This window comes from Micromesistius poutassou (assembly GCF_964030765.1).
Source record: "Micromesistius poutassou genome assembly, chromosome: 22".
Classification (NCBI taxonomy): domain Eukaryota; kingdom Metazoa; phylum Chordata; class Actinopteri; order Gadiformes; family Gadidae; genus Micromesistius; species Micromesistius poutassou.
The window spans coordinates 13,255,150-13,273,788 of NC_140292.1; the positions used below are offsets into that span (position 1 = coordinate 13,255,150).

General features: G+C 45.7%; 1 protein-coding gene across 1 annotated transcript in view; it reads right to left on the reverse strand.

Moving 5' to 3' along the window:
- Positions 1 to 17,641, reverse strand: part of ap3b1a (adaptor related protein complex 3 subunit beta 1a) — a gene marked incomplete at its 3' end in the record, with an annotated part of 52,367 nt that extends 34,726 nt beyond the window's left edge. The window contains exons 1-7 of the mRNA XM_084486824.1: positions 17,322 to 17,641; positions 10,213 to 10,288; positions 10,029 to 10,103; positions 8,028 to 8,123; positions 6,919 to 7,079; positions 5,193 to 5,259; positions 448 to 630 (exon numbers count right to left, since the gene is read on the reverse strand). Of these exons, the coding sequence (XP_084342950.1) occupies positions 448 to 630; positions 5,193 to 5,259; positions 6,919 to 7,079; positions 8,028 to 8,123; positions 10,029 to 10,103; positions 10,213 to 10,288; positions 17,322 to 17,458 (795 nt within the window). The 5' untranslated portion in view covers positions 17,459 to 17,641. The remainder of the gene's footprint in view (positions 1 to 447; positions 631 to 5,192; positions 5,260 to 6,918; positions 7,080 to 8,027; positions 8,124 to 10,028; positions 10,104 to 10,212; positions 10,289 to 17,321) is intronic.
- Positions 17,642 to 18,639: the final 998 nt, after the last annotated feature.

Here is an 18,639-nt window from a genome sequence, read left to right on the forward strand (position 1 = left end):
GGACAAACTGATCGTGATGTGAATAGCCTGCACGCAATAACTGAAATACTTTGAAACTATGAATTCAACTTCATTATTCATTAAAAGTATTTTTCCGTATAACAAAATAAACAAGAAAAAATCGTTCTAAATAAAATACTTAAAGATTAGTTGAATGTTTTTCATTATATTTGACTATGGACTAGCCGTTCAGCAGACACGTTATTTCCCGGGTGTTTCCAGGTAGCCTGGGGACAGTGGAGGGTCGTACCAACGCCCTGACTGACTGCCTACACCAGCCCACCACTAGGCCTCCATCGGTCCTGCTCCACCCCTGGAACCAGAGGGGGTCCTGGTCCACCCCTGGAACCAGAAGGGGTCCTGGTCCACCCCTGGAACCAGAAGGGGTCCTGGTCCACCCCTGGAACCAGAGGGGGTCCTGGTCCACCCCTGTCCTGGGGCCCTCACCTCCTGCCAGGGGCTGGTGAACTGGGTGCGTGCGTAGCGCGTCAGCATGGAGATGATGACCACCTGGCCCCACTCCTCCACATCCACCAGCAGGTTGCACAGCTTGCGGTAGTTCTTGTGGATCAGGTCGATGCGGTCCGGACACACCTCCTCGAAGGCCATCACCACGCTGCCCGCCACCAGCTGAGAGAGGACCGGGGGACAGACGCTGGAGTGAACGACGTGCACCGGGGCTGGGCCATTCAGCGAATGTTGATCGCCATTTAGATTTCACTGTCAAATGATCACCAAACTAACATGATCGAGTTGAAACTATTTATATATTTTTTTTCTTTATAGAAATTGCAGAACAGCTGGATACATAGCTGGAAATTATTTTCTATTTGACCATTTTGTGTATTTTCTTAAGGGGAAATTTCAAAGTTCTCAGCTACAAAGAGTTTTTTTGGAGAAATTCTGAATAAATGCGTCATGTTTTCAAACTCAAAAATAATCGTTAGAATAATCGAGTTTCAATATTGACCAAAATAATCGTGATTATCGAGATTTTCTCCATAAGTGAGCAGCCCTAATGTACACACGCGCACATTCACACACACCTGCATGGCCCCTCTAGGAAATGCCAGGATGCGCATATGAGCTGTTTTTTTGGGAGCAAAGTAAATGAGAATGCTGATGTTTTACGCCCATTTTCCATTAACACAAAAAACTCAAAACAAAGAATAAGAATAGACATGACACCGGTGTTAGAGAACTTGCTCATATTGTACTTAATGGAATGAGCACCATAATGGTGATTTACTGCTTTGATTACGGTAAACAAGACTCCAGCTCAAATAGTCAGGACTTAATTAGACGGAAAATCTAATCGCTTAGCGGGTTTCTTTTTTCACACCGTGCTGTGAAAGAAATCCGACGATAACAAATTGCCGTTTCCAATATGGAATCTGTCTCACAATCCTCATTGGCATTTTTAGTTTTTCCTCAGCTCAACACACACACACACACACACACACACACACACACACACACACACACACACACACACACACACACACACACACACACACACACACACACACACACACACACACACACACACACACACACACACAGAGAAATAAACAGACAGAGAAACAGAGAGAGACACAGAAAGACACCACCGCTACATGCTACAATCACCGGGGGTTTTACTGGAGAGAGAGAGAGACCATTTGGGGGTGTGTGTGCGTGTGGCTCTGGTCTCCCGGCGTCCTGACTGAGGGGCCTGACTGAGTGACACGCCGGCGCATTAATATGCAAACAGCATTAACACGGCAGGCGGACGGGAACGCAGGGTGAGGGAGGGACGGGGAGCGGGAGCAGAATCTGGTATTGCCAATTAACGTGTGCGGGCCCCGGGTGGCCCCGCCGCTAACCCTGGAGCCGTCCTATCAGCCCTGTCATGAGCACACATTGATTGTGTGTGGTGGTGGTGCTCTCCATCCACGTGTGTGCGTGTGTGTGTGTGTGTGTGTGTGTGTGTGTGTGTGTGTGTGTGTGTGTGTGTGTGTGTGTGTGTGTGTTCTCTGAGAGCAGAGTAACCCTTGGCCAGGCCTCGCATTTTGAGACAAATACTGACGTTTGAAGGAAACATTTTAATGTTTTATAAAGCTTCCAGGCACATTGGCGTAGTTTCCCTCAGCTGCCGGGGAGCTTATGAAACAAGAAAATAGTAGTTCAGGAGGTGGTTTAAGACATGTTGGATAAAAGGTGTATCCAGGTGTTTTCTTTGTGTCATTTAGTGATTTGTCTGAAGCTTTTCCTTTAGAAGCAGGGAGTGGTAGAGGAGTCCTACTCAAGGACGCCTACAGGCACATTGTGGTTCATATACACACCCTTTCTGCCAGGAGAGAAACACACAAACCACTACACTACCCTCTCCTCTTTTACATTCAGGTGACCTTACATCAAGGCGGTCCAATCAGAACCCACCATCTCACCGTCCTCTTTTGCATCCAGTTGACCCGAGCTCAGATATCCATCAGAACGCCTGCATATAGACAACATGTATTTAAATATGTGCGGCATGTAAACATGTACGCTCTCCCTGGGTGTCGGGGACATGGTAACGTGCGGCCATACGTCATCCATCGCCAAGGTTAGCTTAGCGGCGCGCGGGGGTTGAGGGACGGGCTGTGTGCTATCGGCTCTGCACGGCGCCGCTCATTCAGAGCCAACGTCCCCATAAGACACCCGCTCCGCGGTAAACTACACGCAACATCAACAAAACTGACACCCCAATCTGGGGAGTTCAAACACCTGCCCCTCCCCCTCACCTCTACCTCACACACCCCCTTTTTTTATTTTTTATTTTTTTTAACGTGACAAGCCGGTAATGGGAAAATCACACTAAGCAAATGGTTCTTCTAATAACAATACATTTCCTGTAAGATGATGAAGGGGCGCGGGCCGCTTCCCTGCATCTATTCTGCTATGAATCCTAATTACGCTGGCGGGCGCCGCGGAGTGCTGGGTCATCACGCCAGCCCCGCGCCGCACGCCTCCTCGTGATGGATGGCCCCGCTGTGGGGTCGGCGCTATCCTCCCTCCCCTCCTCCTCCCCCCCGCTCCCACCCTCTGTTTTCTCCTCTTAAATTAGTGGGCATCTCACCTAGCCCCTAATCATAGCACCACCTCCACCACCACCACCTCCTCCACCACCACCACCACCACCACCTCCACGACACAGTCGTACACCCCCCCCCCCCCCCCCCCCCCCAGCTCCTCTACGCTCTCATTTCAATTTTGCAAAGGCTGCGGGGGCCGGTATGGGAGGGATCGATCATTTATCTTGTAATGGCTGAATAATAGATCCATCACGCTGGAACAGCTGCACCAACTCCTGGGCTGTCTGTCGTCAGCCCCCCCCCCCCGCCCCCCCGCCCGGCCGCCTCCTCTTTAAGAGCAGCGCCTGCTTACCCAGCACCCCCGGGTGTCGCCGCCGTTTAGCTTGACGAGCACATCTGTAAAAAAAAAAAGGTAAATGCCCGCGGGCCGCAGACAACGACACAGATTGCAACAATAACCGAACGTTTCCGCCGTTTCTCCGTCCGATCCGGTGACATCCACGGCACTGCCACGATTTACCCCAATTTCCTCCATTGATTTTGCAGATAAACGACTAAATGAATCTCAGCCACTCGCCGCAATTAAATGTGTTACCTGAGGCTGTCTTAACGCGGGCCGGTCAGTCTGTTGCTCTACTAGGACGCCTGCTTAATACCAGGAGCAAGGATTGGTTCAGATATCGACATGACGCACATGTGTCAACAAAATACATCCTAGTTATTGTACTAGACTTACATAAGGAGATAGTTGATGAAAACAAGTAAAACAAATGTACTCTTGCGGAAAAAAAGCACATGCAGTCGGCCAATGCTCGCCGCGTTGAAAAGCTCTCGCCAGATTTTGAGACCGTGAAGGTTCCTCGATCCCTCTCAAAACGACAGGACGTATTTTACTAAACATACATAACGCACGCATTTAAATCACCTGGCCGACAGCAGACGACAACACAAGCCTAAACGCCGACAACAAGGACCTGACGGCAGGACAAACTAAAGACGCCATCATTCTGCCGTGGTAAAAAAGTGCAGTGGCCGACGGTGAGCCATTAACTATCTGCCGTGTCCAGGAGCTGCTCCATTCATCACCCGCTAATGCCGCGCGCGCGCTCCGTGAGATGATAATGCCCTTTCCCTCGCGTCCCCCCAGCCCAGTTTGTGGGCCCCCGCTGAAGACCACTCATCTGTCTTTGTTAGCGTCTGCAGCTAAATATGCTATGCATCTGGCACTGGGACTTTCCAAACCCCACCGCCCCCCCCACCCTCCTCCCCTACACCCCCACCCGGGGCCTGGGCTGTTTGGCTGCTATGGTGACATGGATACAGTGAGTGGATAACAGATTGCAACAAACTGTGTGTGTGTGTGTGTTTGTGTTTGTCAGTGTGTGTGTGTGTGTGTGGGTGATTTATAATATGATATATAGAACTTCATGCACTGGGAAAAACTGGTTTGTATTTTGTCCGTCTGAAAGTGACGCGCTGCGACGCCAGTTGCGGCAGTCCCCATTTGCAAGACGGAGGTCTGAAGCAGGAATCTGCGGCACCGACTTATTCATGTAGCGCTTTGGGGCCGCGGACGACCAGGGGAAAGGAATGAGAGAAAGTTGGCCTGAGAGAGAATTAAGCTGACACGAGCATCAGTGCTGAAGCGCCTCTCCAAATGGACACTTAACAAGAACCATCTGAAGATGTTTGGCTCTAAGTGGGTGTTAACAAACCATGGCATTGGGGCGCCAGCCCAAGGAAAGAGGGGCGAGGAGGGTGAAGCGCTTGAGTGGAGCGCCCCCCAGTGGTGAGGGTGGTCACTGAGTGGGGTCTCAGCGAGAGGGAGAGAGAGGAGGGGAGAGAGCACGAGAGGGAGAGAGAGGAGGGGAGAGAGCACGAGAGAGTGAGAGAGGAGGGGAGAGAGCATGAGAGAGTGAGAGAGGAGGGGAGAGTGAGACAGGAGGGGAGAGAGCATGAGAGAGTGAGAGAGGAGGGGAGAGAGCACGCGAGAGAGCGAGAGAGGAGGGGAGAGAGCACGAGAGAGTGAGAGAGTTGGGGAGAGAGCATGAGAGAGTGAGAGAGGAGGGGAGAGAGCACGCGAGAGAGCGAGAGCGAGAAAGAGAGAGAACAGGTTGCTGGTCTCTTTTGACTCACTGTGCTTTTGTCTTTCAATAGTTTCTCAATGACTTCGATGAGGTGTTCCCTCTGCTCCGGGTCCAGGCTGCAAGGAGAAACGTATTTTAGACCGCTGAAACAACATGAACCTGTGACCTCACCTCAATTGTCACAAATCAACACGGCCCTGCCAGTGAGTCCCAGCCTACCAAACGCAGTCAAAACAAAATACTTTACATTCCTCTTGTCCTTCGTATCAGCGTTAAGGCTGATAAGGATTAAGACTACATGGCAACAGCCATTTCCTCAGTCATTGTCTGCTAAACTACATCAGTAAACAATAATAAAGAGTATGATTTATCAGACAAACACGTTGCAATCGCTTCCATCCAAAGCTTTTAGGGGCGGGGCTTAGGGCTGCTCTGTCTCCATTCGCTACGTTACAAGAAATTCATTTTGGGGGGAGGGTGTAGCCAGAATGTTTGATTGACGTTACCAGGTGTGGCCAATGGCCAATCACAGGTAACTCATGCAACAGCATGCGTTTAACCATAGAGAGCAATCTGAGTCAATATTTACACCTGATCAAAACGTTGTGCATTTATGTTGAGATTTGGACCAGGAACTATCCAGAGCACTACTTTGGTTCCCACTGCATCACTTTCTTAGGGATTGCTTTTCCATTAAGGAGCAGGTTGGCTTTGCAAACCTTCTTTCTAGCTCTGCGACCCCCCCTCCCCCTACAGTGGAACTATCCTAGCACTGGTGGCTTCAAATTCATGCACTCATTCATGTGGACATTTTATTTTATTTAGTTTATTCAGTATCTCTTATTGTCCATAGCATTCATGTAGATCTGTAGATCTGTCTTTAAAGCTACTGTGACCTTGAATTTCCCCTTTGGGATCAATAAAAGTATCTATCTATCTATCCATCTATCTAACTATCTATCTATCAATCTATCACTCTATCTATCAATCTATCTATCTATCAATCTATCTATCACTCTATCTATCTATCACTCTATCTATCACTCTATCTATCAATCTATCTATCACTCTATCTATCTAGCTATCACTTTATCTATCTATCACTATCTATCTATCTATCTAGCTATCACTTTATCTATCTATCTATCTATCTATCTATCACTCTATCTATCACTTTATCTATCTATCTATCTATCTATCTATCTATCTATCAATCTATCACTCTATCTATCAATCTATCACTCTATCTATCACTTTATCTATCACTATCTATCTATCACTCTATCTATCTATCACTCTATCTATCTATCTATCAATCTATCACTCTATCTATCTATCACTTTATCTATCATTCTATCTATCTATCACTCTATCTATCAATCTATCTATCACTTTATCTATCACTCTATCACTCTACCTATCTATCTATCACTTTATCTATCTATCTATCACTTTATCTATCTATCTATCTATCTATCTATCTATCTATCTATCACTATCTATCTATCACTATCTATCTATCTATCTATCACTCTATCTATCTATCAATCTATCACTCTATCTATCTATCACTTTATCTATCATTCTATCTATCTATCACTCTGTCTATCAATCTATCTATCACTTATCTATCTAGCTATCACTTTATCTATCACTCTATCACTCTACCTATCTATCACTCTATCTATCTATCTATCTATCTATCTATCTGAATCCCAGCGTGTCCAGTAAGCCCAGTGCGTCCTGACAGGTTGGACCCACACAGGCCACCGTACCTGTAGAGCTTCTGGATGGCGTGGGCCGAGGTCTTCCTGACGTACGGAGACATGTCACTGGCCGACTCTTTGATGGCCAGCATCATGATGGGGACTATGATGGGCACCCGGATGCTGGACAGCACACGCAGCGCACTGGCTCGGATCAGCTGGTTGGGGTCCTGGAAGGGAGGAGGTGATCAGAGGAGAGCGGAGAGTCCTCCATACGTCTCCATCTTTGTTCCCCAAGGGGAGAAGAGGGTTGTCAGGGATCACCTCCTAGAGGCCAGCCCACGCCTCACCCTGCTCTCCCCTTAGGATGTGTTAATAGTGACATGCAGAATGACAATGTTTCATTTATGATTTGATACACAATTTAAAATACATTCACGTTGATACATCGTCAACACCTTTTTTTTTTACCAAGTAGACTAAGTTAATGAAGAACACATTCTTATTAATGTTGAATGGAAAGGGTTTACTCATACGATGGTTTACAAATGGCACATTGGTGGCACATTGGCTGTGTTGGCATATCACCGCTATTCCCCTCCTTGCATAGTGAGAGGTAAACATATGATTATTATGTCAATATATACTTTTAATCACTGCAAGCTGACAATAGCCCATCCATAGAGATATGTAAATATGTTTTTTATTTTAGTACTTTCTAAATCCAAATAGGCAGCTGCATGTTGTTTTTATGTGTATTTATCTTATTATAATTAGTATTTTGCCTTGAACCTCGACCTGCCTCATCCTGGCACTTAATGTACGCACTTATTGTATGCCGTATGTTCTGGCACTCAAAAAAAAGTACTTAGTTGTGCAGCATCTTATCCTAGCTATCTCTGTTTTGTACAATGAATGGGTTAACCTAGTGATGGTTAGTGCTTGGCACTTGGTTGTATGAACATCCTTACTGTACCGACAGCGATATATTGTTGTTTCTCCTTCTTCTGACGAACGCACTTATTGTAAGTCGCTTTGGATAAAAGCGTCTCTAAGTGCCCTGAATGTAAATGTCAACGCCGTGGTACGGATTAATGACGTGTCAGCTGATGGTTTCTAACACAGCGGCAGACCCACAGAGTCCACGTTGTGGAGAGGAGGCCCTGGGGGGGACGTACCTTCAGCGCTCTCTGGAAGGTACTGATGGAGAGCAGGGCCAGGTCCTGCTGCTCCTCAGCGTAGCGGACCAGGTACACGTACACCAGCTTCTTCAGCTGCAACACACGCACAGGGGAGCCGTCACCTACCAGCGCTCCGACAGCAACACGCAAAACACTGTCTACAGTCGCTCGGCAACACAAATAAACATGCTAAATTACATTTTAATGGAACTATAAATGAAGATTATACAATATAAAAAACAAGAAATAAATAAAAGGATATGCCCTGGGGATAAGTTGGATGATCTAAAAGGAGGAATGAGCTGACATGGAAGCAAAAGGCCAAACAGGTTGTACAGCTGGCTGCGGTCGGCTGGGGTTCAGAGCAGGAGGCTGGTACTGGTGAGCTCCATGAAGTCATCCCTTCCAGAGGACTCCTTGTAGACATGCTGCATAGGAGCTGGTCCCCTTCACGTGGGCGAGCCATGACTAACACAAGCCCTGCTGAGGACTGACCGCAGGACACATGCTGGTCCTCCTGCCCTGCTATCACATCCACTATACACAAATAACGGCGTCACTATAATTCAAAGACGAGGGGTGCACAAACACATACAATACAAACACATACAATACAAACACAATACAATACAAACACATACAATACAAACACATACAATACAAACACACACAATACAATACAAACACATACAATACAATACAAACACATACAATACAATACAAACAATACACTGCTCCACTCGCTCTTGATACATGGTTTTATATTGTGTCCAATAAGAAAATAGAGAGAGAGACCGACCGAGAGACCGACCTAGAGAGAGACACAGAGACAGAGAGAGAGAGAGACAGAGAGAGAGATACACAGAGACAGAGAGAGAGAGATACACAGAGAGAGAGAGAGAGAGAGACAGAGAGAGAGAGACACACAGAGACAGAGAGAGAGATACACAGAGACAGAGAGAGAGAGAGAGACAGAGAGAGCTACACAGAGACAGAGAGAGAGACAGATACACAGAGACAGAGAGACAGAGAGAGAGAGATACACAGAGACAGAGAGAGAGAGAGAGAGAGAGAGAGAGAGAGAGACAGAGACAGAGAGAGAGAGAGACACACACACACACACACAGAGAGAGCGTGACTGGGGCCCCTCTGCTGTTAATTACATGTGTCCACCTGCTCCCCAGCGCGGCCGCGGGGCCCCGCCCCCTGCACGCCTCCCTCACTGCGCCTGGCGCGCACACTCCTACACACATGCTGCCCCTCAAACTAACTTCATTATTCCACTGCTGCTAATCAACACACACACAGTGTGTGTGTGTGTGTGTGTGTGTGTGTGTGTGTGTGTGTGTGTGTGTGTGTGTGTGTGTGTGTGTGTGTGTGTGTGTGTGTGTGTGTGTGTGTGTGTGTGGGAATGGGGAAGGTTTATTTGAAGGACAGTGGGGTAGCTGCTACACGGTTGGTTGAAGCTTACAGAAGTTATTTACAATCATCAATGAAGCTAACGCTAATGCTCAAACTTAACATTTCTGCAGAAAATGTTTGAGTGGAATGTTATGCAAGTTGCAGCTAGGGTAGATACTTTGGAGAAACTAGCCGGAGTAAGGTTGACTTCTGAAGTATTAAACCAAAATAACCCCACCCCTCCCTTAAGCCACTCCCTCTTAAGCCACTCCCTCTTAAGCCACTCCCTCTTAAGCCACTCCCCCAAAACACGTGACTAGCCCGCTAGCTTTAGCACTGGGTTGGCCTAGCCTAGTGAAGACAGACAGGCAGGCCATCCAATCATTTCATTCAGGCTGAATGAAATGATTGATGGGTGTGTTACAGGCATTTGATTTATTAAGAGCTGTCGGGATGTAAAGAGGACTTCAACACATTTCACAGAAAATGCCCAAATCAATTGCCTACTGCCCAAGCTTTAAACCCATTTACAATTAGTTTGAATGATTCTCTGTGTATTAATAATTGAATAACATCTCAAACAACAATCCGCCATACCTCAATGTTTTTGTTGGCAACATTCTTCACCACAGCAGGAAACAATTCAGATGCATTCTTCCCTTTGGCGATGAGCTGGATGAAGACAGAAGATGTACCAGTATCACCACTCACTGTCTGTCCAGCAATGACCCCCACAGTTTGTGGTTTCAAACTACAGCATGACACGTAAAAAGATGTTCACCCCTATGATCCTCTTCATGGCCTCCAGTTTGAGAGACTCCTTGTTGCTCTCCAACATCTCCTTAAGGTCATCATTCCTACGAGAACAAACGGGACGCAGAGTTATCCAGACCTGAGACGGCGAACAATACCCAACATCTCAGTTACAAGATCAGCTAATGACTCATTTCTGAGCAATATACATTTTTATGCAAGCTTTCAACTGTTGAATGCACACATCTTCATTCATCACACGTTACCATAGAAACGAATAATAAACAGCAAAACAAATGTATTTCTACTTTCTCAGAACTCTTACATACTTTAAATGTAATGGTCTGTGGATTTATGGATTTGTTATGCATCATCAACACTGGATTAGACAAGTTCTACCTGGGGCTGCAGAATGGGTGCAGAGAATGAAGTTTGATAGCCAATGAGCGGTGTCATTCCATTACACGACAGACAGACAGACAGACAGACGTCGACAAACATACACGTGACGCATTGATATTACGCATACATGTGATATGTTAACATATTTGGACAAAGCAAACATTTCCCATGCAGACTCAAAACTAAGTTCTCAAAAACAAGAGCTTGTGTCAGCAAACACTTCACGGAAACAAAACGGCATTACGATTACCCTTCAGCCACTTTAAATATCCTCAGTCCAAGCAGCAAAGTCCTCAAACAAACCCTCCAAACGCCCCGACACAGCACAACAACTTGGGACGGTCAATATGCGGCCGGGCTAGGCCGGCAGCAGCGGCAGCAGCAGTATGAGTGTTGGGGGGGGTGGGGGGGTCTGGTGTCCGTACCCGGGACCCTGCGCCTCCTCGTGGTCGTGGCAGCGGTGATCCCGGGTCAGGGCCTGCTCCTCCTGGCTGAGCTCCGGCCGCAGCGAGAGCTGGAGGTTCTCGGCCGACACGAGGGCCGCCTTCATGGCTCCCCTGGCCTCCAGACGAAACGCAGAAAACCCGCAGCCGTACATGACCGTCCCTCTCAGTCCCTGGTCCCTCTCAGTCCCTGGTCCCTCTCAGTCCCTGGTCCCTCTCAGTCCCTGGTCCCTCTCAGTCCCTGGTCCCTCTCAGTCCCTGGTCTCTCTCAGTCCCTGGTCTCTCTCAGTCCCTGGTCCCTCTCAGTCCCTGGTCCCTCTCAGTCCCTGGTCCCTCTCAGTCCCTGGTCTCTCTCAGTCCCTGGTCCCTCTCAGTCCCTGGTCCCTCTCAGTCCCTGGTCCCTCTCAGTCCCTGGTCCCTCTCAGTCCCTGGTCTCTCTCAGTCCCTGGTCCCTCTCAGTCCCTGGTCCCTCTCAGTCCCTGGTCCCTCTCAGTTCCTGGTCTCTCTCGTCTCCTTGTCAAGGAGCCGTCAGCGCTGCAGAGCTCGTGGCGCACGCTCCCAGAAACGCCTCAACCGGAAACCGGCACGCCAGAAACAACTCCACCAGTCGGGTTCCTTCTAGAAACACTTTGAATAACAGTCCGCTGAAACCAACGCTCTGCCTTCCAGGTTACAGATAATGAGATGCTGGTTTAAAAAACGCCACCGCGGCTCCACGCGAAACACGGCCCTCGGGGCAGTGTGTGCTGCCTCTGTTCTCCCACGCCTGCCTTCACTGCCGTTTGTCCCGCTGCACTCTCTGCCTGATATGAGTCACAAGATTCACCTCCCTTGTCCGACCCGTCCACCCCCGAACATCTCCGACAGCCAGCACTCATTCTGCTCTGGAGACCTCTTGTCCTCCCAGGGCCGCATTCCATCAGCGGGCTGGAATCAATAGTCCCGTTGCTGACGGGTGCGGTCTGACTGTCCTCTGGGATCCTATAGGATTCCTCTCAGGGCTGCTGGAGGGCCAGAGGCCACTAAACACTTATGACTTGTGGCTGCTTTGTGGAGCCAACTCACCAGCCCGAGGTCAGCTCCGTCCCCTCCCTGTAAGAAGGGGAAGCCGCCGAGCCTTATCTTTATGTGCCGGTGGCCAAACAATGAGGAACTTTTCATCGCCTTTGCTGGAGTTTACTGTAGCCAGGCGCCCGTGCCGGTCTGATCACACTGGCTGCCAGCACCCCTCTGCTGATAAGAACAGAGCGGACGCGCCGCTGTGCTGTTCGGCCCGGTTCAGACGACCAAGACAACAATACAGATGACATGAGGAATGGTGGTCCTACGGATGAATCAAGTTCAGCTTTATGAAATGGACTTGGAAGAGTACGGGTTGGACTTGAGTTTAGGAGGTTAAAGAACTAATCGGGGGTAGTGGATGATGTTAATGTTTTACATTCACATGAGGAGGATCTTTGCCGTCGTCATATCTTATCAGTGATATGTGATATTCATAATGCCTCTGCTGTTGGGGCATTGTCAAATAGGGGTGGGAAAAATAGACGATTCTTCGATGCATCACGCTTCTCTCTAGAACGAGTCCGTCTTGATGCAGAAAAATTTATAATCTGAATATATATATATATACTGTATATATATATATTTTTTATTTTTATTAAATTTGTTGGCCTGCTGCAGAGCGCTACAAAACTCTCCTTTCTGCCTGCGGGTCCTCCGCAGAGAACCGACTTTATCCAATATAAAATATTAGATAAGGTAATTCATCTGTTGATTGTCTTTAATGATCATCACACAAGTAGGAAGTGATTAGCAAACTCAAATGTATATATATATATTTTTTTGAAAATCCCACATGGAAATGTACATTAAAAAAATTGTTGCATCGAGATGCATCGATAAACGTTTTAGAATCTAATCGTTGACCTCTGAATCTAATCGAATCGTGAGGTGCCACCCCTATTTTCAAATATATTTTCCCCACAAATAAACAGGTTTATGGCCTAGCATCACTGATAGTGAGCGTCATGTGAGAAAATAACTGAGAAATATACTTCATAGTTGATTGGAAAATGCTATCGGCAGATGACAATAGCATGACAATAGCATGAAAATGTCAATAGCATTTGTGCTTCCAAATATGAGAAAGGGAGTAATTGTGTGGAATGGATTCAAATGCCTCCTGGACAAATTCATAAAAAATAACTTGAATGGCTTACTTTAAAATACTTGAACGCCCCAATTCAAGCACCAACACGTGTTGAGAAATTTACAAAGTAAATGATGTTCCAAAGCCATCACAATCTTCTGATTAAATAAAAATGCAATGCAATTTAATATATAACAAGGAAAAATCTGTAACACTTGTACATTTCAAGGCATAGGCCTAAGTAAGTGGTTTGACTGCCCTCTAGTGGAAAAATAGGATGGGTAAACTAGAAGATACTTTGTCTCTGGGTATGGGACTACAAACCTAATGATCTCTTTCGGATTCAACGTGGTTAACAATAGATTCATTTTTTGATGGTAAAAGTAACAGCCAAGTTTTGTTACTTTATTTTAACAGTTAAGAATAGTTGGGCAATCTCCAATTTTTTTAAATAAATAATAAAGAATTGTAACACTGAATTTGATTTGACGGTCAAAAATCGAAAGCAAAAAAACTGTGCACAAAAGAAAATGCTAATCCAATTGAAAGATGGCACAGATCTGTGGTGCAGATTTGTGTCCTTATTTCACACATTGAGTTCAACCACAGCACAAACTGACTTAGTGACTACTGAACAACCTTGTGACTGTAGGGAGAGGACCAACACAATGAAGGACGTTTAATAAACCTTTGGGTTATAAGTTAACTCTCCCTCCTGAGCTAAGCCGCCATTTTTACATTGCTTATAATAACATGTGCAATTACACTGTTGCAAGAACACGGTCATGTCAAATGTACTTTCTTTCAACGGGGATAGCGTCATTGAAAAGGTGGAGCTAGCACAAAAGGGGAGCAAGCAGGCTCTGCCGTGATGCCCATGCCTCAGGGACAACCCAACACCAGTGAGGCCTGCCTCAGGCCACGTTACACAGAGTTAGTCCCGCAATAACCATGTGTAACGTAGGCCTAGGCGTCATCAGCTGGTGGTACAGCAGCACTACTTGGTCCACTATGACGATGAGTCCATTGTATTTAGAACCGGTGCGCACGGATGGTTAAAGGTCCTATGACGTGCCACCAGGTGTGAGTGTGATCAGCCTCTAGCCGTCACACATCTAGCCGGACATGCCCACTTGTGATGTCATAAGACACAGATTTTCAAAAGGGCTTGTAAGGGCTACTCACACTCACACCTGGTGGCACGTCATGGGACCTCTAATCCAGTGACGGTGCTTCCTTTTTTTTGTGAGACAAAAGTCATAATTCTGAGATTAAATCAGAATTCTGAGATCAAAGTCAGAATTCTGACTTTATTCTCAGAACTATGGAATTCTGAGAATAAAGTCAGAACTCAATTTTTTTGTTTTTTGTGGCCCTAATCTTCTTCCGTAGGAGACCGTTAAACACGACACTGTTCGAAAATGTGAACTACTTTATTTGACTTTGAAATTTACGATTTTGAAGTATTTACCGGAGAAAATTTAACGGCTCACTAACTAACTGTTGTTGTTGTTCAATACAAGATTTTGTTTATTATCTCTTGATTGTTCTTGTCTATTATTATTCATATTGTATAAAGTGAATGACAAACTGAGCGACCAGCCATTCATGTTACGCTTCATTCTCCAGTTATTTCTGATCGTCTCTGACAACACTTTAAAATAGGAATTAGGCAAGTAAGTACAGTGTAATACTGTGACAGCAAATGGCATGTTTTTAATATGTAATAACGTTATAAAAATAGTCCTTAGTTGTGTGGCATCTTATCCTAGCTTGCATACGGGGAATGGGTTAACCTAGTGATTGGTAGTGCTTGACACTTGTTTCTATGAACAGCCTTATTGTACCCACAGCAATATATTGTCGTTTCTCCTTCTTCTGACAACACTCATTAAGTAAAGTAAGTCACTTTGGATAAAAGCGTCTGCTAAATGCCCTAAATATCAATGTAAATGTTATGGAACTGCATGTTAAACAATGTGTTAGGATTAGGGGCTAAGGGTTAGGAATAGGCAATAAAGAGCTAGGCATAGGGTTAAGGATTAATGTTAAGAAAAGTTGGTAAAATGTGAATAAGCGAGTTATCCCAACCACTAATCCAACCACACCGTGCCATTGTTTACATTGACATTTAGGGCATTTAGCAGACACTTTTTTGATTTTATTATTTGATTTTATTTGACATGGGCATGGCGATTTCATTGGACGAACCAGATGCATTGTTTTAAGTGTATTAGCATAGTTTTCAACACCCGTCCAAAGCAATTTTATCCAAAAGCGACTTACAATAAGTACATTTGTCAGAAGAAGAAGAAACAATATCACTGTCGGTACAGTACAGATGTTCACAGAACCAAGTGCAAAGCACTTACAATCACTAGGTTAACCCATTCCCACTGTACAACAAAGATGGCTAGGATGAGAAAAAGAAAAGTACTTTTATTTAAATTATTCTTATGTTTTGAGTGCCAGGACGTACGACATACAATAAGTGCGTACATTAAGTGCCAGGACGTACGACATACAATAAGTGCTATAGGAGGGGTGGCCACTCGTTCCACCACTGCGGTGCCAAAACAGAGTTGTGACTTTGATGATCAACCTTTGCTTGCTCTTAGTGATGGTGGTACCAGACGTCCAGCTGAGGTAGTTGAGCAGAACGCTCGAGCTGGGGTGTGTGGTTTAACCAATGCTTGGAGGGAGGCAGGGGAATTTCCATTGAGCGCCTTGTAGGTCAGTAGCATCATCTTGAATCTGATACGAGCTGCGACGGCTAGGGAGCCAGTGGAGGTCCCGGGAGAGGGGGGTCACATGAGAGAATTGAGGTAGGTTGAACGCAAGGCAGTTCCAATATGTTATAGCATATGAACTACACTGTTACAGGTAGTTACATTTAGGAAATTTTGCAGATGCTTTTTTCAGTGACTTTTTTTTTTTTTTTAAGTGACTTATAACGGTTCGTACACACTCTCACACCGACGGCGGAGTGTATTATGCAAGAGGAGACAGCTAGCCCTCGGGACGAGGGTCTCTTAGGGTGATGTCTCGCTCAGGGACTCCTCGACTCAGCTAGGATGAGCCGGGGAATGAAATAGCACTAGTATGAATTAATTAATGTGACAGACATTAGCACTATTCAGCAACTTCTTTAGTATTCATCTCCTTCACAAAACAAACACAAGCTCACATTGTAGCTTAATAGACAAGATAAGGCGTTTGGGTGTCCAAAGCAATAAGAATGATTCACTCATTTTCAGATTTTCTAATCTCAAGTTATTAATCATATTTAGAAAAATATGTATTAGTGTATAATGTGCGTAACAAAGCAAATAAGTGGGAATTAAAAAACTAAATATTAGCCATGTCTTTTGATTGCAAGGAAATCTGGTAGGCCAACCTGGATCTAGACAACTTGAAGTCATATTTTACATGATCACATAAAAGGTCATCGGTTTGAGGTTCTCCATAAATAAATGAATGCATCTTCTCCTTCTTGTTCATATGGTGGTATGATTACCAGCCTACTGTTCTCAACATCATTATCATGCAGGGGTCATTTCGTGCACTTAATCTTCCAACCAGAAGAACGGAAATTAAGTTTCTACTGTGCTCCTTCACCGAGATATGAAAGTGAAATATAGTGATGCACTGGATGACTTGTATATGATTGCAAAATCAATTAATAAAACGTTGTTGTTCCAACAACCAACAGAGTACCAGGGGGCGGTCGTGTCACTATGAGGGGTCAGGCATCAGAGATCTGTATGCATGCAGCGTCTGGACTGGTCAGGTGCCTTCGTGATCCATGACTCCAGTGGGCAGGACAAACACACCAGTCCAAGAGAGCAGCACGCCTTCGATTGAGGCAAGTTCATGCACCAATAACTACAAAGGACCTCAGCAAGAATACCACATGCCGATAGAAACATGTGTACGGTTAGGATGAAACGTGAGCACTATTATTCTGTGTACGGCCAGTCCGCGCACAATAAGCATGCAGAGGTGTACTTGGAAAGTTATAACACACACACACACACACACACACACACACACACACACACACACACACACACACACACACACACACACACACACACACACACACACACACACACACACACAACAAACACAAACACGCCTTACTTTTTAAAGTCGGTGCTGAACAGTCCGAAGCCGGCCGCGGTGCCGGAGGTGGTGGAGGTACCCTCGGTCCCCACCTCCACCGCAGCCTCCGCTCCTCCTTGGTCGTTGTAGGAGGCGTTCGTCGACATGTTTAACATCTTCAAAAACGTGTACGCTCAAAGCATATGTTATCCCCGAAATGTCTATGACGTGCCAAACTCAAACTCTGCCACGTAAACGTAGGAATGTAGTGTTGTGGCGAGGGGCTGCGAGGCTGAACTTCATCGAGATTTCGACTAACTTTTCCACGCAGGAGCGGAAGTGTGCCACAGCTCGGTGTCACGTGAGGAGTCCTAGAGCTAGTACACGTAGAGCGCGTGTGTGTCTGAAGGGGTCACGTGGGACGTCCGGGAGCTAGTGCACGTAGAGCGCGTGTCTTTCTAACCACGGGACCGCGGCTCTAGGGTTCCCAAACTTTCTTGGTTCCAAGGACCGGAATATTCATAAATGGACGACCGGTTGTCAATTTGAATTCCTTCATTTTAACCTTTCTGTCGTGTTCGGGTCAGATCTGACCGATGTCCTACTTTCATCAATCATAAATATTGTGCTTTACATTTTATTGTCTCAATGCCTTTATGATATCCTAGGCATTAGGCATTTGAACATGTACAATTGCTGATCACCACTTTCATTTAATTTTGAGTGGTTTAGTCAACTTTGTAAAACCTGTGGTGTTCCCGGTCAAAAATGACCGCCATAGGAAATGGGTGACCCTAGATTGTGTTCATCCATCAGATAGTAGCCTACACAAATCCACCATCACCACCACACGCACACACACAATTTCTGTGTCTATTCTTTGTATATTCACTGCAGTTATTCATGTAAACCAGTAGTCTGAGACATTGTTTACAGCTTAAAGGGGAGTTAAATACATTTCGTGATGATCTTTTTTTTTTTGTGTCAATGTAAGAGTTAAAACAGGCCGGTCAAATTTGACCGGGAGCACCAGAGCGGAGAAACGAACACGACACAATGCATCATTTTTAAACAAAGGATGTGGGGGTTTTCAAGATGGTTTATGTGCCATATTCACAACAATTAATGCAACAGCGATGAAATGAGTCTCAGGCTCCCTTCAACAATGCACTGATAAAAGAAAAGCCACCCACAAAAAATACATTTATAGTGCTTAATTTACAGTGGTTTAGTTGCATATTATGAACTAGGTGGCAACAAAGGCTAATTGTACGAATTGAATATAGCAATGTTTAAACTTTCAGAAGAATTCACAAAATGTTTCCCTTTTCTCCACTACAAATAAGTGTATGCAGTC